The sequence below is a fragment of the Motacilla alba genome, chromosome 13 (assembly GCF_015832195.1).
Source record: "Motacilla alba alba isolate MOTALB_02 chromosome 13, Motacilla_alba_V1.0_pri, whole genome shotgun sequence".
Lineage (NCBI taxonomy): Eukaryota > Metazoa > Chordata > Aves > Passeriformes > Motacillidae > Motacilla > Motacilla alba.
This window is the reverse complement of record NC_052028.1, coordinates 11,097,550-11,121,099: the sequence shown is the minus strand read 5'-3', so window position 1 is coordinate 11,121,099 and position 23,550 is coordinate 11,097,550. Positions and strand designations below refer to the sequence as shown.

The window sequence follows — 23,550 nt, the reverse complement described above, 5'->3', positions numbered from 1 at the left end:
TGCCTCCCATATGGAGTCAGCCCCTGGGGCTGTGTGCTTTGGATCCTGTGTTTTAGGGTTGGACTCTATGATCTTAAAGGTATTTTCCAACCTAGAGGATTCTATGATTTCATGTGCAAACAGCAGCACTGCTCTTGGCTTGGGCACTCCCAAGCTCTCCAGCTGCTGTGTATTGGTAGTTCGTAATTCTTTCTGATTACCTGGTGTTTACCCCACTCCTGGTTTGTTTTTTGTGTCTAATCCTTGTGTGCAGGGCTGTAGTTTGATCATCAGCAATTTGTGGATTATATATTTACACAATGCCTCTTTACTCCTGAGTGACTTCAGCTGAAATAAATGGTAATACTGCATGTTCAATATTTGTTCTCCTTTTTCCACAGAGTCAGAGCAATAGAATAGGATCTATTTAGCTTTTGTTCATTTGCTTTGCAGAATTCTTCCTCCTTTTTCTCTGATTCTGTAGGTGTCTACTATTGCTCTTAGCTGTAGATTGTACTGTGTAGGTTTTCACAGAGTAAACATACACTGAAATCTGTACAGAAGATTCTTGGTTAATAATAGATGAGATGAACATAACCTGTTTAGATTTGACATTATACATCCCTAAAAGGAGTGTGTAGGGGAGGCACAATGTGCTGTTTGAGATGCATACAAAGACGATCCCCCCAAATATTTATATATATTTTTTTGGGGTGCAGTTCCTTATACTTAGGTCAAAGGAAAGAAGAAAACCAAATCCCAATAAACCTATGTGTATTATTAATGAGCATTAACTCACTCAATAGGAGGCAGTGCTTCACTAAAAAGATGCAGAACAGACCAGTAGAGAGCAAATGGAAAACAAAACCAGCCCATTAACTGACCCATTGTCTTCTATAGAGCAGGAGAATGAGACCAGATCCCCCTAGGTATGCACTGCATGGAGGGATGTGCTTTTTAAAGCACAGTGTCCAAGGTCTTTGCTACAGCCATGCATACTGATATTAAGAGCGGCAGCTATTCCAAGTTAGGCATTTCCAGTGAGAATTTAGAGTATGGTTAGTCCTTTCCTTACTGAGAAGAGTTGGAGGCTTCGCCTGACTGTTCAGTGACACAGCACTTCTGGGAGGGAAAGGTGACAGATGGAGAAGCTTGTTTCAAGGTTTCTCTATCCACGTGTTTTGCATATGAATCCAATGCTTTAGAAAAACGTTGTAGTCACGTTAGATAATGCAATCACATGGTCTGTGCTGTACTTGCATTCTAATGTGATGATTTTTTTTCCCTGTGAAATTCTCAGGGGCCTCCCAGTATCAGGCCCTGGCTCTTGTTTTGGACATACATGCCAGGTACCTGGCTGGTCTTTGCCTGTGTGCTTCAGTGAAGAAAGATTAGGTTCAGGTTTAAAAGTTACTTTTTTATACATAGAAATATTTGATTATATTTCAGCTCTTTTTAAAGTAGCATTAGTAAGTAGTTATGAATACCTGCATGCTAATTTTAGCTCTCTATAAAATTTGTACAAGTACTGATCTATAAAGAAATCTAAAAATGCCCAATTTTGCCTTCACAGAGAACAAAAACAAATTTGAAAGTAAGTGGGTCTTTCAGCAATTTCTCTCCTATGAATCACTTGTAAAATAGGAAACCCCTCTGTTTGCCTACACTTTCATGTGTGCCAAGTGTCTTGGTTGCTGCAGAGTCATGTGCAAGTCTTGGAGAAGAACAGAGTTCCAAAACCCAGTTTCTGCTACCTGAATTTTATTGTTTTTGAGCTTTTGCTTTTATAGCCCCAGGAGCTGAGCACGGAGAGCTCTGGCCACAGTGAATGACATTGCTTTTTGAAAGGAGATGTTAAGGGGAAATTTTAAGGTGTGATTTAGTTTATCCCGTGAGATGGAAGCAATAAAAAAATGGTGTAGAAGGTGTATTAATGTTTGGTTTTTAATTGATTCCTTTCCAAGGAAGTTAAAAAGGAAGGAAATTTGAATAGCTGCTGAAAGGAAAGCTCTGTTATCTACTTCTGTAACTTGAACTTTCCAAGGTTTGGCCAATATTTATACATCTCTCTGCTGAGCTGTATTTTTGGCACCAAAATATTGGTTGTGGTTAGCATAATCATGTGTTTCAGCTTTCTTGCAGGCAGCTAGTGTAGTTATTCTTATTTTTAAAATGTAATTAATTTTAAAGCATTATGCTAATTAAAAAAAAATCTCTACAAGATGTGGAAAAAAGCAAACTTTTGTTCGTTCTTGAGGGATACATAAAGAGGCTTGGAGAGAGTCAAATAAAAAATAAGTAGTTTTCAGTTCCTCTGAGACTGCAGTAAAATGACTTTTTTTATTTTCTTCCAATAAACTATAAAAAAATCAGCATAAACTCTCTAAGAGAAACCTTTAAATCTTGTAGAAAAATGTTGGCCTTTAATACTCTGCTCTCATTTCTACCTCCTCTTTGCCCAAGGTAGGAAGTAGATCCCAAAGACTGTTTGTGTCAGAGCTATTGTAGGTGTCACTGCTTTTAGTGACCAGTTACAAATACAAACACACTTGTGAATGAATGTAGGAGTTGGTGAGTGGATGAAAAAGTTGGTTCATGCTAAAATAGTTTGGTTCCCATGAACGTAGTGATGTGTTTATGACTGAGGATATGTTGATACATTTAAAGTTTTGTCTGTATTAATATTGGCTGATAAAGCAAAGATATCCCAAATGTAATGCTTTGAGAATCACCAGTCCAGTGTAAATCCAGGAGGAGTCTGAGCTCTGGGAACACACAGGTGTTCCATTAATCCCTTTCTTCTACAGGCTTTTTTTTTCCCCAAAGCAAGACCTCAGAGCTCATTACTTCCTTAGGTTTCCTGTCTTCCTCCTCTAGGATTATCTCCATGGGTTGAAAAATGACCTCTCCCCCTCCATGGTAATTTATCATGTTTGTAATGGGTATTAGCCCAAATGGAAACCAAAAATGTGTATCTGAAAATTCCTTATGGAATTGAAGTTGCCTGAAATATTTCCCTGTGTCACTCTAAAACTGGATGGTGAGTTTGTGAGAGAGGAGGAAAGGCTCCTTCAACACTGAAGGTGAGGTGATCGCTGAGGTGATAAGTTGGAAGTGTGAACTCATCATCTTCTTTCTTTTGAGGCAGCTGTGCCCAGAAGAAATCTGGACCACTAACCTGGAGTTGGCCCTTTGTGCACACGAGAGCCCACCTGAGGAAGGAGTGGGTCCTGTCTGTAGCATGATGTGGCCTGGCCACTGCAGGCTGTTTAAAGACTGTTTCATCCATCACCAGGCACAGCTTCCAGGGTTGGCTTGCTCCCTGTGTCTGCCAACACGGCAGAGCTCTTGGCAGGCCAGGGGTTAATTGTCACAGCTTGGCTCTGTTCAGAAGCTGTGTGATCCCAGCCTGCTGTCAAGGCTATGTGGCCTCTGGCTTTCCAAGATGGGACAGGCTCCTTCCACAAACTGTAATTCTGACTGATGGGAGGCTGCTTAAGTTGAAATATGGTTAAAAATGACAGTACTTATCCTCAGGCTCTTCTGGGAGAGTCAGCATATCTTGTTCTTTTGTCCTCCTACTTCTCCCTACCTCCCCTGCACTTTAATGCTTTCCCAAGATTTGCTATTCTTGAGGACCTGGGAGGAAGGTGCCTGTTGGTGTTTGATCCTTGTGCTGCCAGCTGGGAGATGCCATGTCTGTGCCCATCCATGCTGCCCACAGGCCAGTTTGGGTCCAGGGGATCTGAAGAGTGCCTGGTCCTGCTCACTGCCAGCTGATGGCCTTGGCTTGCAGAGGCACAGCTCACCAAGCAGCTGTGAGCAGAGCAGAACAAAGTGACTGCATTGGTTCAGTTATTAAAGCAAATCTGAGTGTTGTGCCATCTGTTCTGCAGAGACACAAAACCCAGTGAGCTCTTTGGAAAAGACAGAATATGTTCAGGATCTATGGAAAAGATGGATGTGAAAATTGAGAACTGGTAGGAGCATGGATAACACCAAACCAGACCAAATACAACGAAACAAACACTTGAAGGAGCAAACACAAGAAAGAAAACTGACTTCAAGTGCAGGAAAACAAAACATTGATTGGATATTTCATCTTGTGTCTTCCCCACTGCCTTTCATACATGTGGTAATTTTTTCCCCAGTGTTTCTACTCAGGAGAGCAGATCCAGAGGATTTCTCACAGCTCAGAAACGCTGTGACAGCGCAGGAGCCCACAGCACCTCACCCTGCCATGCCAGCAAGGGGAACTGGTCTCTCCTGGCTGATGAGAAGCCCCAGGTAGCTCAGGGTGACACTGGCTACCCCAGCCTAGCATTGGGCCTCCTCTGCCTGCTGCCAGAAGTCACAGCTGTGATCCAAAGCACAGCTGTGTGTCATTTTTCAAAAGCCAGGAAGGAGAATTGCAGACTGTGTGAAAAATGATAAAATCTGGAAAACTTTTTAAAACAACCTTAATAGTTTTGTGAAATTCCTGCTTCCCCAGAGTTCAGATGAATCCCATGACAGTGTAATTGTGTGCAGCTCCTGTTGCAATGCCATGGCCAGTCAGGGCTGGTGGTGAACAGATGGCAGAGAGGGTCATTGGTTGACCAGCTCCTTGCACCAGAGTAGAACAGGAACAGCAGGTAATGAGATATCCCACACCTCTCCTGCTTTTTAAACTGAGAGCAATGGTTGGAAGTGACTTTGATGCTGAGAGCTGCCTGAAGTGAGAGATTTTGCTGGTAGGAGTGACAAGGGCACCTTATGGATCATGCTCTGGACTTGGTCTTCAGGACATTTGGTTTCCCATCTCTGCCACAGAGTTCCTACATGTCCTTGGGCAAGTCATCGAGTTTACCCTCCTCTCATTTCCCCAGTGAGGAATGGGGGATTGCTTTCCTCCAGCACGGTGCTGTGAGGCTCTGTGGAGCTGGCAGTTACCATAGAGATGAGAACCTAAATAGAATTTGAAACCTGTTGAAGGAGAGCTGGAAACCTGACAGTGTTACCAGAAGAACAGCTTGGCTTTGGCTGTGTTGTGTGGGGCAGCTACAACAGGTTGTAAAACTGTCACAGTAGGTGTAAGTCCTGTGAAACCTGGGTCATCTGGAACACTGACTTGTAAAAACAAAAAGCTACTAGCACAAACTCAGCCCATAAATATGAAGCAATATCACTAGTTAAACAAATAAACTAAAAGAGATTTTCTCTTTAGGATCCTCTGGGCATTTTCATTTAATAAAGTCTTTTGGTCTGGCAGGAGTCCAAAATCAAGAAGTCCAGACCTGCTTCTGTTTTTTCTGGGGCACCCGGGAGCTTCTGAGGCTCCTCACTGTTTGTATTAAAGGTCTTTAATTTGCTATAAAATGTCAGCTGGAGAATAAAAGCTGCAGAGTTACTCTGTGATTTGTTTTAGGCAGAAGGAGACAGGGGAAAGAATATTTAATCTAATTGATACTCTCTTTATTGTGAAATGAAGAGATGACTTTCAGGTAGTCCTTATTACACCATTAATTGTGTTTCTCTGTCCTTCTCATTCATGTTAAAACAAATATTTAATATTTTCAGTCTCCCTGCTGAAATGAGGATGGGTTTGAGATCCTGGTCATTTCCATTCAACTTCTTTGAAACATTTCAGTCAGGTTGTATTTGCAGGCATCCTGTATTCAGTGTTTTCAGTGCAGCTATAGGACTGACTTGTGTAACAACAAAACAATGCCATCTGTCTTGTCTTTTTTTTATCCCATATTTAAACATACTTTTTTTTTCTGTTTTGGTGCTGATTGAGTTTGTAGAGTGAAGTGAAGTGAAAGGAAATATTTATTGAACTTGTAGCAGTAGTTGTCCATCCCTCACGTGAGTTGGAAGTAGCTAATTTAGGACTTGTGCGTAGGTTGGTTAAATGTTTCTAACAAGGCATTTTAGTTTTTTGTCACTGTTATCTTCCATTTGACAGGTTCCTGTGCATTCATTCCTTGATCTTCCTGAGTTCTGTCTCTTGGGCTCCTCATACTGCTATCTCTAATCTAAATTGTGTAGCTAACAGCAAATTCAAAGTGGAAGTGCAAGGAGTATGTTGACCTCCTTTGTAATTTTTCAAACACATTTGGAAATTCGTTGTGAAGCTCAGTGGCTCACTGGGCACATGGCCACAACTCGCCACCAGTGTGTAAGTTCACCTGTCTGGTCTGGGATAGGCCTGGGTTGGTTGGAACCTCTGTTTCCTGGATGAGGCATGTTTTCTGTCAGGCCCTGGATGCCCTCTTGTCCCTGCTGGGAACCGTCAGCAGCACCCTTGGTGCCCTCAGCTCTTTGCCCTGGGCAGGATGTTTGGTCCTTCTCTAGACAGGACTTAAAGACACAATTGCAATAATTGACTTTAGAGTGAGTGGAGAGGTAGATACAGATTATCTAATTTTTTTTTGGAAAACTAATAATGATTTTTGCATTTATAGAGGTAGATAACTGGCACCCTTACTAGAGTATTTCCTCTGACCTATGTTCCCAGCTGGTCATTCTTGTAACTGTACTTGGACAACTGACCTTGAGAAGTTTTTAAGCACTGTTGTTGGCTCAAGAACTACAAGTGTGGTTTGTTTTTTTTTTTCTTTCTCTCTTCCTAGTAGTCTAAATTAATAATGTCTGTTTCATTATAAAACAATCCCATGAGATTTGAAAGGCAACTTTAAGTAAGAAAGCCAAATCATTTTATAGTAGACGTGTAAATTATGGAAACCACCCCACCTCTAGAAGAACTTGCTTAATATCTTCTATAGTAATAATATTGTCCAAATAAACACACACCAGTTGTAAACTTACCAGAATGTGTGGTGGTGCTAACCCAGCTCTACTGGTGTGAATACATTAGCCCACTGACATATGGTGTGTAATTTGATTTCTAGTAGTTCTGAAAGATTTACAGGCTGACTTATGCTACTTACTTTGCCATTATTTTCCACACTCTCTTATGTTCCTTTACAGGCTCCATTTGGCTCAATGTATATTGTGTCCAACTTCCAGCTACCTGAGTGCTGCTGGATATTAATTTCTTTTTTTTTTTTTTTTTTTGAAAATAGACACTTTTCTTTTAACTTTTGCCTAAAAGTATAGGTGCTTTTCCAAAATAAAACATTACTACCAGTCTACCTTCTACTGCAACACTTGCTACTTTTTCAGCTTTCTACAGTTATTATCTAACTGTAGTTTTGTGCTTTAGAGTTTTGTGTGTGATATTTAAGTCCTTTTTTGCTTCCTGGAGTATGGTGCAAAGTTTATGACTACTGGAGCCATTGTCTAAACAACAGAGGGAGCATTCTTATTCTTCAATTTGTACAATAATAAATTGTTTTATTAGTAGCTGCAGCCTTGGAGGGAGGAGAGGAGAAAAATATCTGGAAAAACACAAACAGCAAAAACCATAAAAAATGGAGGTGTTCAAAAGAGGGAAAGAAAATCACACGAGCCACACTGTGTTTGACCAGATGTCCATGCTAGGCCTTATCTTGTCTTCAAAATCAGCCAGGCAGGTGTCTGACTCTAACTCATGTTTGATTTTGCTTTTCCAAGGACGTTGATCACCAGCTACTGCTGAGCTCCTTGAGCCTGTTTTGGACTCAGCTGATGTTCTTTATTTTTTCCTCTGCAGAAGTCTGTTAAAATGTCTTTGTTATTGTGCAATGCCTAAACCTTGGTCCTTGAACTGTAGGTACTAGTGCAGTGCAAAAAATTAGGTGCTAAAGATTTTTAAGGACAAGTTTTGAACTGGTTTTTGCATAAGACTGCCTATAATATTGCAGGCTAAAATTTCTTGTCAGAGTTTCTTTTTTTGTTTGTTTCCTGGTATGTCCAAGCTTTTCTCATCAGCAATTCTTATTCTTTCTATGCTTTCAAATCTTGGAGAGTTATCATATGCCTCCCTTCGTCTTTGTCACACAGACAAATAGTGCACATTAATTCTTTGATTTAATCCTTCTTAATAAGCCTTTTCCTCCAGGGATTAATTATTTTAGTTTTTGTACTGTATCTTGCACTTTGTTGACATCTTGTACTGGGAGCCTACAGCTGAGTGCAGTATAAAATTGAAAGCTCATCTCTCATTAGGTTTTCATGCTCTCATTTGAAAAACTGTTTTCCAGGTCCATTTCTCCAATACAGGGCAAGAGAAAAAAGGTTAAAATAAGCCTGGCTATAGGATGTGGAAAGAAAAACAAGCCCCAGTTGCAGCAAGCTTTTGTTACTTGTGTTTTCCTGCACCCTTATGGGCATCCTGTTAGAGTAAAGCTGGCATTCAGCAGAGAAGGACCCTGTCTGATTTCCAAGCCAGGAATCCAGACCTGTGGCTGGCTTTGGGTTATGAGCTTTTGCATGGCACAGTATGAAGTGTGTGTGAGATGAGATGCCCTCTCCCAGCTGGGAGTTTTTACCTGCTGGGGGCCTTTCCTTGTGGTAGCAAATGTCAGAGGCTGCAGCCCAGGGGCACTGGGTTCTGCCAAGGGGCTTCCCAGGTTGGGGATTTTGGGGTGAGCTCCCTGAACCTGCCCTTGGTGGGGCTGTGTGGGCACTGGGGCTGCTGTGCCACCGTGTTTGGGGTGGCACTGGGAGGAGCAGGAGATGGGAATGGCCGGGGCCAGGGCTGGCTCCCCTGCAGCCGGTGCTCTGCAGTTCACATGCTCCTCTGGATGGGCAATGCTGCTGCAGAGCATCTTCCTAAGTGAAGAGTCAGGACTTTTACAAGATAATTTGGAATTACTTTAAATGCTGAATTTCCACTCAGGTTAATTTAATATAGTAAACTTTTTTTTTTTCTTTTTTAATACAGTAAACCTTTTTCTGCAGTTTTCTGTGGTCTGGATCTTTTTATCTTGTTTACCATAGCAAAGCCCTGGACTCTGTTTCCTACCCATTAATGGATCTGTTCCAGCCCTGCTGCAGACAGTTTTTGGGAGGCTGCAGTGATGCTTTGATAAAAAGTCTTTGGCCTGTCTTATATAGACTATCAGACCAAACTGCTTTAGTATTTACAAATCCATTTATTAATTCTGACCTTGAGACTTATGAACGTGACACCCATTGACTTAAGTGGGTGGTGATTTGTGCCATAAGCAAATATATTTTTGAACAGAAACTTGTGTAGTAACTGTCCCATTTTGTGAGGGTTTGAGCTGAGGAGCTTTCCAGTTGGACTTGTTTTGTTTTCTTGCAGAATGTCAATTAAGTTTTATTGCTGAGAGTAGGACTCAAGTATGTGTTTTGTCAGTGTCCTCAGAAATGCCTTATTTCAAATGGTTCTGTGTGTCAAAATTGGGAAAGTTAATCTTTTTGAATCTTGCTGTTAGCAAATTCATGGACTTGATATTCATGCTTTTTCTCCCTGAAAGATTAAAGTTGAGAAACTCTGTTTCAGGGCACTGCAATTACTATTCCCTGCTTGCAACAACAGCAATCAAGTTTACAATCCCCTGAGTCTGCAAGATCTGCCACATTTATCATTTTCATTCTTAACAGCTATTTAATAACTCACCTCTGTCCCACTCGGAATTACACATACCTGTGGGCATCAAGCCTAGAGAATTTCCAAAATGTTCTTGCTTAAGCATTATTTTAGCTAAAGGAACTGCTTGTCTCTGAAGAGCTACACAACTGTAACACTTTTGCAGCTGGGCTCATTGGAGATGAGGCTGGTGGAGGTATCTGAAAGGGGGAAGCCAACCTGGCAGAGGTGCCAGGCTATTCCCTGTACAGCAGCTGCAGGGAGATCTGCTCTGAATTTGCCTGCTTCAGAGCCCTTTCTACTTCTGCAGGCTGTGCTCTGCAAAAGGAGTATGTGTGGCAAATGCTGAAAGTTCTGGGTTTGTATATTACCCAAACTTGTTGAAAATGAGATTTATCTCTTGGGTTCTCTGAGGATTCAGAGGTGAGTGGCTGCTAGGACAGGGCAGGTCGTGGGGGACAGAGGCAGGAGATTTACTGGAGGGAAGTGCTTGGGGTTGTGCCTGGTCTGCTGCTGCTGCTGGCCCTGAGCAGGCGCTGAGTGACAGAGGTGAGAATTTGGTAATTTTCTTGTAAAGGCAGAGAAGTTGAAAGCAGTGTTTTTAGCATTGCTCACTGGTGAAAGCCAGACCCTTTGGCCAGGACCTTTGTCTTGAAATCTGCTGGCATTGCTTTGTGAAATCACTTTAATTGTGTCTGTTTTCTCGATGCTTCACTGAGAATGAGACACAGTCTGTCTCACTATTGTGTCCCTTAAAAACCACAGAAAACCCTTTTGAGTTCCTAAAATGAATCATACCATAAAACTGCAAGATTTGGGTCCAAATTCCCATCTGCTATAAACTAATGCAGCTCTCTTAACTTCAGGTTATATTGGCTCAGATTTGTCCCCCTGCTGTTATCAATCACACCTGCAATTGTGTAGTGACTAAGCTGGGCTCTGGGAACAAAATTTTATTTTTGGTAGCAGTGGAAGTCTGTAGATGCATGAATGGATGGATATCCATCCTCCCTTGAGCAATGGGGACTGTAGAAAGCAGCCTGTCATGAAAGAGCTCTCAGTAGCAGTGATTCCTGTATGGTGCTATTCATTAGTAGATCTCAAAGTGCACTGAAAATGTGACCTTACCCCATGCAGAGAATAAATGGGGGCCCTAAGGGACACACAGCTTCCACAGGGTGACCCAGAAGGCGCTACCTCTCTGTCAGTCTGGCTGTGTAATTCTTATGTGTACCAATAATTATTCACCCCTTTTTTTTTTTTTTTGAGAATATGTGAAAATAACATGATTGAACTGCAAACCAATTTGAAAAAAAAAGCTGAAAAATACTAACAGTCACAAAAATATATATGATCACTTAGAAACTTTCTTCCCCATCCAGTCTGGGTCTAAATAGATCAGTGGAGATTGAGGGCAGCAGGAGAATGCAGCACAGCAAGTGCCAGTGTGTTCCAAACATTTGCCACAATTCCTTCAGTACCTCCTTTCACTGTAAAGGAAGATGAATTTGCAGCATTGCACAATTCTTCCTCTGCAATGCTTCACTAGTTGGAGGAATATTCTCAAAGAATCAAATGCAAATATGACATAACAAGGTTTGTTTTTTGGTTTTTTTTTTCTCATTGTTATCTACATGAATTAAGCTGAATGGAAGTAAAATTCCAACCTCATCTGTTCCTTAATCAATACACTGTGTGATTGGGAATGAACACATTGCACAAGGGAAAATATGGAGAGATCCCGCATGGGCAGGGATGAGCTTGGAAGGTCTGTGTCATGTCCATAGCTCTGCCATAGACTTGCTGGGTGAACTGAGGCCAGTCACTGGAGCTCGTGGGGAACCAGGTCATTCCATTGTAACTGAGCAAAGAGTATTTCTGTACTTGGCTTTTGTGTTGGGAGGACACATCTGTTGTTGTCTGAAAAAAGCATGTTCCTGTGGCTCTAAGACCTAGAGAAGGATCATGAAAGTAACAGGTGGGATTTGCTTGCAAATTCTTTGCTCTGCTAGTTCCAATTTGGTCAAATGTAGAGAAATGTGTTTTTAGGTAAAAGCATATTTATATTAACATGGCATAAGACTTTGTCCAATATCTTGTCCTGAAAATAGAAATATTTTTCCTTTCAAGTAATCTACAGAGTATTTTTGGCAACTCTATGTTTAAATGCAAGTCTTTCTCAGATTCTCTGTGAATTGATTGTTGGGAGAATCCCATATTGCCAGTTTCCATCTGGAGTGTTCACTGCCATTGCAGCGAGTGCAAGCTCATAATCCAGGCACTGAGGGTAAATATCAGATAGTTTGTATGTCACTTTTGTCTCAAGAAAATAGCCTGTATTTCAAGACCGTATTGAGGATTTGTTCATGTGCAGGTATGCAATTTGGCTAGTTACCTCTTTCAGAATCAAATACTCAAAAAAATTAGATCTTTCTCTATTTACAGAAATGCTATTTCTAAGAGTTTCTGAAACACTGTTTTTCTAGTTTACTGATTTAATTAATTAACCAGTTATGTGGATTAAAAAAATATTAATTTCAGGTTTGTTTGCATTTAATTTTATCTTCCTATCTGCATCATGTGCTCGGAGATTGGGACGTAAATCTGCCTTTTTATGGCAATAAGAAGCTTTGTAAATCTGTACTAATGAGGAAGAAAATGAACATTAATTAAACTCCTGGTTGCAGGATGGGCTGAGGCTCTGGAGTCCTGAAGCAGCCGCTGGATGGGTTACTTCATTACAGCCCAGAACAAGGAGCTGTGATCTGAATGCAATGAGGAGACAATTAAGTCGCTCACCAAGTGCAGAGCCAGAGACACATTTAATTATCCACAGGAGCTCAAGCTCCAAAACCTGGAGTTTTCTGTAGATCTAAATATGCCAGGCAATTTTTCTGTCAAATTAGGCTTCTGAAGAATGTCTTTAGAAATGCAGGAGGGGCTGTTGAGACTTTGGGAGAAGAAACCTGCTGTTCTGCTGAGCTCTGTGGTGTGGCGGCAAAGCTCTGGCAGGTCTCCTGGGGTGGAGAGGAGATCTCCATCGTGTGGGATGGGATTGGTGTCATTAACCTGGGCAGAAAGCCCATGTGGCTGTGGCCATTGCCAGTACATGTAGATCCTGGGGTCTTTGAGAGCCTTGGGAGGAGGTCTCCAGGGATGCACAGGAGCCTTGTTACCCTCAAAAGAGATTAGTGGAACTCTACACCCCAACTCCATGTGATCCACAAATGGACTCATTTGTGGCTTATCAGAGTAATTAGTGTCATAATTTCACAAGACATTCACTCTTAGTCTTCCTTGTGAATTTTTTTGTGTGGCTTTCACTTCTAAATAACCACCTAGCTAACCTTAGCAGAGGTTTTGATTCTCTGAACTGCCATTTCCTTTTGATTAAGTGTTTTCTGCTCTAGTCTTTAATGCATATTAATGAGTGCCAAGCAGTGCTTGACTTGAGTAATTTGCAGCTGGGATCTAAAAGCCCTTGCAAGGAAGGCCTGGGGATGTCCCACTTTGGGAAATAGTGGGGTATTGTAGGCTCTTTGCTACAATTTGGTGCATTTCAAAGGCAAACACTTTTCTATTAATTTATATTTTCATTAGTCACAGGACACAATCACAGCTGCCATCATCAATATTCCTATATTCAGCTTAGTTTCAAGCTAAAAGTCCCAGAAGAGGAGAGGAAGAGGTAAGAGCTTGGCAATTTTTCCAGAATTTGACTTCCTTTCCATGGAGATGCACAATTCCATGCCTGGTTATGGATTGCACAGTGTGTATGTGGCTGCAGGGTGGTCATGCAGGGTGATCACTGCTAATCCATAATGCCTGGAAGGTCAACATTCCTGGGATGGCTGGTGAGCAGTATAGGACAGAAAAACACTACAATAGCAGGTACTTTCAAGCTCTTAGCTTGTGAAAGCACCTACAGTGATGCTGTTGAGAACTTTTGGGGGAACAGGCAATTGAAATGCTTACAATCTGTTTTCACATCTTGTGGAGTAGATGTCCAGAAGACAACTATGTGAGGATTTTCTGAAGCCCTTCCAGCTGAAGGGACGGCACGGGTGTGCACAAACAATACAGCATTTCTATCTTAGTCATGCCGAGGCATTCCCCAGGAAATTGCAGGAACCTGGATGCTCTCTGTTGTCATCACAAACTTGGTGGTTTTCTGACAGTGGTCTTGGCATGATGGGCTGGCACAGAGGTGATGGCAACTGTGGAAAAGAACAGGACTGGTGAAGGGTGAAGGTGAAGGGTGTGGGCAAACCCCTGCTGCCTTGTTTGCTGCCCTATTGCTTGCTTGGCTGTGCACAATACTGGTGTTGAGTTGATGACTAAAAGCAATCTCCCTTTCACGGTGGCTTTTTGAGGGTGTTCTGAGTAGAATCAGAAAAAAAATGCATTAGGCGATTCATCTTCAGCTTTTCATGTTCAAAGCATTTGACCAAAAAAAAAAACAAAACCCACCAAATCACGCCTTGCAATTATCCTGCAAGACTGTTGTTATGCTGGTTCAGAGGTGGAGAAATGGAAGGAAAGAGGTTAAATGTCTTGCTCAAAGCAGTAAGGAAATGTGTGGTGGAGACTTTCAGGAGCCCCACATATTTCTTAATGAATCATTTACAGCTGTGGTTATATTATTAGGCAGATGACTTGAACTGTGGATTGCTGTAGGAACTCTGCCTTTCCATCTAAATGAATTTTCTTCCTAAAGTCTGAAATAGCCATTCTTTCTTATTTTATTTCATTTCATGACAATATGTTGGCTAAATCAAAGACTGTGTAGGACATGCAATATATAAAAATAAAAAAAAATTACAGTTCAAACATACATTCTTTCCTAATTATTCTGATCAAAAATAATTGTTGGGTTTCTCAGCACTAAAGGAAAAGAGAAATTTCAGTGTTGTCCAAGATTAAAATGAGAACAAGAATGTTCAGCCATGCAGGTCAGCAGTTGGGCTTTGATGGTCCTTGGGGGCCCTTCCAGCTCAGGAGTTTCTATGATTCTGTGTTAGAAGGTTAAATTCCTTCCTTTCTACACCCTGTATGCTGCCATGGGGATGTACAGAGTGGTGTCATGTCCATCTAAGAAGCAGAGTGGGGAATGAGAACACCTGATGTTGTCGTGCTCTTTGGCAGCTGCCAGTGCCACATGAATCTCCCTGCACAAAAAAAGGGCCACTACCAGGCACAATGATCTGCAGGAAATGTCAGTGTTTAAGCACTATTTTATGTCTTGGGATCCAGCATTCAAATATCTCTTTCTGTTTAGTCTTACAGCCTGTCCCGGGGTGTCACCTTCATCTTCTCAGAGAGGAGAATTCACTCTGACCAAGAGTTTTCATTTCCAAAAGGCCATCATACCCTGGAAGCTAAGGTTCACCTATAGGAGTTGTTCCTCTGTCCAACCTGTTCAACTACTGATTGCAGAAGTTGCTTCTCTGTTAATTTTCTCAGAAGATCTAAATTTCTCCAAATTCCCATCAGTACTCCCTGCTGCACACAGTGTACAGCAGCATTTCCCCCTGTATCCTGAATTATGGTCTGCATTCCAAACTATGGTCTGGCCTGAGCTGCTTAGTTAATATTAGGCTTAATGTATTCAAAAATACATAAGAACATGTGCACAACCATGGTGCTTTTTCCACTTGCAAAAACCAAAATCACATATTTTTCACATGACAGTCAAGCTCTCAGTGTGTTTCTCTTGGGTGTAGTATGGCACATGCATCTTACCCTGTGCTGTTGAACTTGCAAATGCTTGTTCCTTCTTGATGTTTAGTTGTGCATTTATCATACAAAGATTTCCAAATTTCTGGATATAATATTTAATATCCAGAAGAACTGTGTGTGTAATGTAGTTAGAATAATATTAAAAGGAGAGTAACATAAAGTCTGAATTTTTCATGTATTCCCCTTTACAGTAAAAGATCAGTTGCTGTCTCTTTGGTTTCAGCACTTATTTTCTTGGTTGTCTTGACTTCCTTGAGTTGCTGAGCTTGTCTCACCTTTTCTGTGTCTGATGTAGAATCTAAATTAGCTAAGAAGAAACAGGATTTCAAATTCAGTTTCTGCTATACAGTCAGGATGGCATCAGCTTAAATTGCTTTGATATAATTTTGCTTCTTTAATCCTTCCTCTCCAATCTGTTTTTGTATACATTATATATACAAATTCTGGGACTGGAAATCTTGCCTAATGTAAGTTAAGACATGACAAATGAACCTGACATTTTTCCAAGGAGGGAACCAGTGAACATACTGTATTTATAGCAGTAGGAATGTAGTTTGTTGCTTGTAGAAGAAAAATATGTGCTGCATGAGAACTTTGGTGCTGGAATATGATACGTGTGTTTAGATGTGCCTGTTTCAAGTGAGGATACTGGGTTCAAGGAGACAAACTGGTTCCCCTGGAAGCTTGAGGTAAGGCTTCACAGGGGATTTAGGCTCCCAGAAGCTCAGATAGCAAGATGGAGAGTGTCACAGTGCAAGTTTGAAACTGCAGTGTCTCCAGGACTGTCTCTGGGCAGAGTGGGAAAGAATGTGATTAAGGAGCTTCTGAAGGCTGGATCTGGACCAATTTCATTCGTGTTAATAGTAAGACTTTGTCTGCAAGCTGAGAGTTCAGTAGCTGAAGTTCTCAAACACAGATGTGCAAACATGCAGAAAAAACTGATTAAAGCCAACCATCTCTGCAAGCAGCCCTTGGCTGCTGTGACCTCCTGCAGTTGAGCAGGACTGCAAGAGGAGACAAGCCCAGGTGATCCAGGTGCCCAAGTTGTTTCACCTGCATAAAGATGACAAAAAGTCCCTTTCTTTTTTAAAGTTTTCAGTCTTTATGAGGGTTTCCCCTGAACACAATGAAAATTGCTTGGATGATGTTCCTTTGGTGTGCTTTGTAGAAGTGCAAATGTCTATTTTCATACCAGGGTATCTGGTCCAGTCTGAATAAGTTGGGTTATTTTTTAGCAATGCACTACTGACACTCAAACTAGTTGTAGCTAATTCTTGAAAGATTATTTTGTTGGCTTTGTGTCACAGGGGAAATAATCACAAAGCTTAGCTGCCTGAAAGTAAGATGCAGTATTTTTCTATCTTGCTTCTGGACAGAAAGGCTGACTCTACAACTTTTGACTGTTGAAGTGCACATCAGCTTATGGAACTGAACTGATCCTTTATTTAGCAGAAATAGTAAACACTGGAGTGGTCTGGGCCTGATGGATAGCTAAGGTCATAGTAACTTCCATTGTAGATGTTTTTTAATGGAGAGGGTGATTTCCTAAACAGATTCTTAGACCTATACTTGGCTCATGCGGCTCAAGGAGAAATCCTTTTGGTTCAGAGTTGTACCTTTTGTCCTTTCTTGTCAAACTGAGAAAGCAATGCTTTGTTTTGCTCTAATAAAGAATTCACCTGGTTTCCTCACTGCATCCTAATTGCTCTCTAGAGAGCACTGAAGTGTGCTTAAGCATATTGTAAGTGTTTGCTCGCAGTGCCTGCTGTACGTGCAGTAATGCAAAGTGTTCCATCTCTGCCCCGTGCTGCAGGCTGGCATGATTCGCACGGACAAGGACGAGTTCTTCATCGAACCTCTGGAGAGGGGTGCCCAGGAGGAGGAAGAGGGAGGAGGCAGAACACACGTGGTCTATCGCAGGGCAGCTGCCAGGAAGCAGCTTTCTGGTGAGAACGTGGATACCGTGTACAAAGGTAAGGCGGGCTCTGGGATGAGGCGCAGCTGAAGGCTGCAGTGTGATCTGCTGTAGCCAATGTGATCTGCTCCCTCTGGCTTTTTTATCCTTCAAAGTGGAAATGTGCTCTTCCTCCAAGGAGGGAAAAGTAGGGAATGTGTTGAACACTTCCTATAGGCTAAGCGAACATTGAAAACCATCTCTGGGATGGTGGCGCTGCCTCTGCCTTGAAGAGTTTCCTTGGCTCCAGAGATGGCCAACATAAAGTCGAGAGTTCCCCCAAGCCCTGGGTCAGAGCAGAGGAAGGGGATGGTGGGTGACAGCAGTGCAGAGGTGGCTGTGGCTGCTGGGACAGGTGGCAGTGCTGGCTTTGCAAAGGCTGTGTTAGAAGGCTGCAGGCAGGACACTGAGGCTGGCGTGGTACATGGGCTTTATTGACAGTGTCTTCACTGGGCTGCGTTAGCCCCAAAAGGAAAATAAGTGTGTCTCCAGTATGAACACAAACTTTCTGGATTTATTTATATGTTGCCAAGTGTGGAATATAATGCACTAAGTATGTGATAGACAGTGATGGAATAACAAGAATTAAATATAAACACCCATTCTGTGTAGTGTTTTCTGTTTCTCTGATAACTGCCTGGTTGTTGCACCTTTTTTTTTTCTGAATAAATAAGGAATGCAAATCTGCTAAGAGGATGTTTTGACAGCTGATGTTAACACTGAAATTAACTGGGTCATTTGAGTGGAAACAACGAAATAGCTACATTTTTGTTCCAAATGTGTGTACCAAACTGCAGAGTTGTTTGTCACTCATACCCTAGTATTATCTTATTTCAGTATAGTGGGGTTTCAAGTATAGGAAGGAACAGAGGGCCACAGGGATGAGGCACTGAAATTAGGGTCCTATGAACAATATAAATTTCTCACTGTTCAGGTTGGAACAAGGATTAAAAAGAAAGCAAACAATAGCATTCAACCAATTTTTTTTTCTCCACTTTGGAAATGACCTGTGAATTTTGTGACTGACACAGTGCTTTGCATTCTTGTTCCCTTTGTAATCACTGTGGAGCAGATCTGGGTAATGCAGGAGTCTGAATGCCACAATCCCTAGAAGGATTGGATGGTAGGTATGGTGGAAGTTGCTCTATTAGTGAATGTTTATAAAAATTATTGCATGTTGGAAAATACCAGCCGCTCTGTGTTTCCTCTTAAACAAAAGAAACTTGATGTTGTTCACACCTTATGGCAGTATTTTTGGTTTTGGATGGTAAATATTCCTCAGGAGTAGGAGTCTGGTACACAGACAAGCACAAACTGTAGATCAGCTCCAGTTACTGGCACCTGGTACCTGCTGGAGGAGGCTCTCAGCAGTGGCTGAGATTCAGCCTGTACCTGGCAGCAAAGCCACACGCCGTGTCTGATGCCACCAGACTTGGTGTCTGTCACCTCCCCTGTGTCAGGGCTGCAGTTTGTAAACTGTGGTAAAAAGGCACAAAGTAATCACAGCCACCAGCCCGCACTGTGGGATTGAAAAGCAAAAGGGAGGATGGGCTGAGAAGCAGCAGTGACCTTGTCTGGTCCAGCAGGTGCTGGGGACAGTTAGGAATGTTTGGGATATTTCAAATTATTAAACTAAGGAAAAAATGCTAAGGGTAGTAATCTTCCCTTCTACACCATCACCTTTTGATTTGGAAGCTTAGTTTTTATTTTGGAAAAAAACCTCACTGTTACCAAAAATCAGTAAAAATAAAAACTGCAGGGTAAAGAGGATTTTTTTCCCATGAAATTGTCTTTGCCTTTAATAAAAAAAGTGAACAACCACTCGAAAATGGTTTGTTCTCTACTTTTTTATTTTTGGTTTTTTATTAGACCTGGCTTCCCACCTCTGATTGCTCTAGGCAAAAGGCATGGATGGGATGTGCTTTCACAAATTGTAATTTTATTTTCCACTTGGTCTTTTTCCAGAATGCATTGAGTTTTGGTTAACAAACACCAAAATATTTAGTGATTGGGAATTGATAAGCACACTCTGCTGTGTGTTTCCATGGTGTTCTAAACTGACTGATGGGCTGAGTTAGGAAATATTTAGTAGGGCACTTTCAGCATGCTGTATCTATTAAAAAAAAAAAAAAAAGGTTAACCAAGAGCACTCCCCCTCTTTCCAATAGCCCTGGAGACAAGTGCTTTGTTGCCAAATCCCATAAATTTACATGTGATGAATTGTAACACTTGGACTATTTTTAAAGGTCCAGCCTCCAGGAATCTTATGAATATGTGATGATATTTTTTCCCTAGGTAAGCTTCTGGTTCTTTTAACTGTTGATAAAAATTTGTAGTTTCTGGCTATGTAAATATTTGAAGGTAATGCGTGACAAACAAAATTTATGTATTCCATGATTTTTAAAACAGCATCTTTTAAAATCCCATGATATGTTAATTTAATCCCATGATTTGGGAGGGGATTGTGAGTCATGATTTTTGAATGTTTTGGTTTGGATAGATAGATACAAATTCCTTATAAATATTCCTATCTTTGGCACTCTTTTCACAAGAAATAGGACAAGCTGTTCTCTCCTCAGCGAAACAGGAGGTGAAGGAATTGAAAACTCCATGAACTTGGAGTTGAGAGGGTCAGTCAAGATCTTGGGTCTGCAGCAGGCAGTGACCACGTGGACCTCCCAAGGCAGAAGAGTTTGGGATTTTCTATTAAATGCAGTTGTTTTGGAGGGTGGTTTGTTGAAGAACTCAATGCCCCAAGGCAAGTGCATCCCCCACAGCTGCCCTGGCAGAGAGCTCCTACATGGAGCTGCAGGGCTGTGGCACAAAGGTCCCTGAGGCTGGGGGGCACCTGAACACCCCAAAGGCAGCCAGGACTAATGGAAGATCCATTGAGGGAGTGAGGATCCAAAAAACAACCTAGAAAACCAAATTGCATTTTCCACACCATGGAAATAAATTCTAAATTATGTCAACAGCTGTGGTGAGATGGACCTGACAGGAGGGTTTTTCTAGCATTTTCCATGCCCCGTTATTTATCGTTTATATTATAATAAGAAAAACCGAGATTCCATCTGTCTGAAAATTGTAAACAAGCAAACCCCACAACCTCCTAAGCCCTGCGGAGATCAAGGTGTGCATCTTGTGTTATGAAGGCTTCACTGACGTGCTGGGTTTTGAAAAGTGGAATGTGCTGGGAGAGATCTGCCCTGCCCTGGTTCCAGACTGTGCCAGATTCGCTTCTGCATTTACGTAAAACGTTATCAGAAGATTGGGAAATGTAACTACTTGTTTTGGCAACCTGAATAATTTGTTTTGACTGGTGTGGGATTATCTGGGGTTTGGGAGAATCACAGAGTGTGGGGTGTAATATTTCTGCCTGGTCTTCTCTCAAACAATGCTATTTGTTAATGTACTGGAAAAACGCATGCATCATATTTTAGGCAAGTAATAATCTTCAGCAGAGTAGTACTGTGAAAGTCTGTGTGAGCTCACTACAAATTAGGCTAATTGTTTCAGAAAGAAATATTTTCATGTAGTGGCTGAAATATTGCAGGTGTAGTGAGAATAAATCCTATTTTCTCTGGCAACTGCTTTTAGTGCTTGCATACGCATAATAATTTATCTTCCTCTAGATAAAAATAAGCATCATGTTGAACATATTTAATATTTCCAGTTGAATTCCTTCTTACAAACATGAGAAATGTTCCTTGATAGCAGTAAAACTACCTTCATAATAGAACTGGAATTAAATACATAAGCTAGAGTGGGTTGTTTTTCCTTGAAACTGCTGAGTTTTTGCTTAAATGTTCTTTGAATGTTAACTGGAGAGGTGCTAAGTATTTAATTAATGGTTATGATGAGGCCTGGAAAGCCGGTTTGATTTTTGCCTCTAAAGGCAATCTGATTATCAGGCTCGTAAGCTTTAATACCACGTTTCTTCACCTAAATTACTGTGTCTGCTATGTTGATCAGCTGAGAGGAAATTATTATACTAAAACTTCCTTAAGGTTTGTCTTTTCTCTAAAAATTGTTGTTTAAGTACTGTGCTCTGAGTTTTATTGTATTATATGATTGATGAGAAACAGAAACTCAGCTTTAGTGACAGTTTTATTTACTGTGCAGATGAAAGATGACCTTAGCCAAGAACAGTTTATTACTGATGAAGACAGTAAGGTAACTGCCCAAATGTGCTTCAACCAGAAAGTTTTTGTTTCTGTAAGTGCCAATTAAATCCCTTGGAATGGCCAAGCACAGTCTGACACAAGTCCCATCACGAATAGCTCTGGGCTAACAGGGTGGACAAACCCACAGCTCTGCTGGAGACTTGTGACCCCTTCCCATGGCAGTGCCTGGGATTCTGGAGGTCAGACCTGCAGAGGAGTCATGCCTTGGTGCTGAAGGATGTGATCATTTAATGTGACCCTGTGATGTACTTCCTGGGGCAAACCCCATCATTTTTTTATTACTTTTTTTGGTAAATTTTTCAACTATTTCATTTTATTTTTACATTGAGGTAAAATCATCCCCCTGGCTGTAAGCACATTCCAGTCAGATAAAAAGACAAATAATTTGCTGCTTCTACTCAATAGTGGTAGCCAGCTTCTTTCTGACAGACCCAAACCAAATTTCATCAGAGCAGAGCTGGTCCTCAGTCCTCTCACTGGCACCTCCTGGCCCTCCACAATGCAAAAGGACAACACTCTTTGACATTTAGGGGCCAGTTCAGCGGGGGAGAAATCCATGTAAAATTAAGCTGAAACAAGTCCATTATGGAAGTTTTTTGAAAAGATGAAAGTTAAAAATATGATAAAGTTGTAACAACTCAGTTGCCAGAGCTTTGCAGGTTTCAGAGATGATATTTCAGAGGAAGATTCCTCCATCATAGTCCATCAAACTGTCAATGCCATTGATTTACTAATGTATTTAAATTACTCTTTGGAAACCAACGTGCATCTGGTGTATATTTTTCTGGATTGCCTGAAATGGCTCAGACTGGCTGCTGGCTGGCCAGCTGCCATTCTAATTTACACAAACTTTCCTGGTTACCTTTGCAGGGGAACAGTTTCTTCAGGAAACTAAAGTTTCTCCAAATCAAATCAATATTTCCTCTCAGCTTGCACTCTTGCTGATTAATTACTGCTCCCTTATTTTGCAGTCAGTAAGATTCTGATGACAATATTTTTTGTCTCCTTCCTACATCATCTGTGCATGATAAATACATCTGTCTTTCTCTCCTGTTCTGGGTTTTCTCTGAATTCCACATTGCAGATTCGTGGGGATTTTTGGGAAGAAGAAGATTGAGAATTCAGTGGCAAATCAGCTTTTGACTCAGAATCAAGGTTAAGCACTCATGGGAAAAACAAATCTCCAGAGAAAATGGTCTTAGGCCATGGGATGCCACCCTTCCCAGCCATCTGCATTACAGCTGATCAGGCAGCTCTTTGCTACCACAGGCAAATGAGATCCTTGCAGTAATTTTGGGGGAAAATCTAAAGGTTTCTACTTTTACAGTTGTGCAGTAAATCATGTGATATGATCAGGTGAAGGCTAATGAACAATGCTCTTAAATGTACTTGATGGGAAATGCCAGGAATAGCCTGTTTTTCTCTTGGGCTGATGGAGTTTTCTGCTGTGGACTTCCTCAGTGGGTGGCCTTAGCTGGGCCACAGAAGGGTGTCAGGTAAAAAGTCAACCCTCCCAGGGCTTCTGAGGTAGTCAGTTTCATTTTGCCTGGAAATACAATTATTACAAAATGAATTGAATTTGTTTTTTCTCAATATCAGTAATTTTGCTCAGTTTTTTCGATGGGGATTTGCTCATGTAGCTACTGATGCGTGGTGAGGCATATGCATATCAGGACCACAGCAAAGCTGTGTGGGCTACCTTTGCAGGGTGCTTTTTTGAATTTTGGAGTGCTTTGGGAAGTATATTGCATCTTCAAAGGATTTTTCTTTTAATTAAACATCTCCTTTTTCCAGGTGCTCTAAATCACTTCCACAATTATTGAACATTCATGAAATAGTTTCATATTATTATTTCTTCATGATATCAAATGTGTAGTTTGATAGCAGCACCATTTTGTTTCACCAGGAACACAAATCCTCTTTTACAGAGCTAAAAATTGGTGGGGTGGCCTGGAGCTGGAGCAGAGCTCCCACCTGGGCCAGCTCCACTACAGGTTCTTGGCACTGAGCTGTCATCTGCCTCCCCCACACACCCCACCAAGCTGTAATAAACTGTTGCTAAACTATCATTATCTTCCTGGAATACAGCAACATAATAATAGTATGTGAAGAAGCTCAGTTTCTGTATTTATCCCTGCCTTTCTCATTAGGCAGCTTGAGATCTGTAGATTTTGAGGAAACACTTCAGTGCAGGCTCAGCTTTGAGCAGGTAC

The 23,550-nt window shown here is 41.4% G+C and overlaps 1 protein-coding gene across 3 annotated transcripts in view; it reads left to right on the top strand.

Moving 5' to 3' along the window:
- ADAMTS2 (ADAM metallopeptidase with thrombospondin type 1 motif 2) overlaps positions 1-23,550 on the top strand; it is a 175,618-nt gene that overhangs the window by 46,288 nt on the left and 105,780 nt on the right. For all 3 annotated transcript variants that reach the window (XM_038149866.1, XM_038149867.1, XM_038149865.1), the window contains one exon: positions 17,013-17,172. In XM_038149866.1, coding sequence (XP_038005794.1) covers positions 17,019-17,172 — 154 coding nt within the window. In that variant the 5' untranslated portion in view covers positions 17,013-17,018. The remainder of the gene's footprint in view (positions 1-17,012; positions 17,173-23,550) is intronic.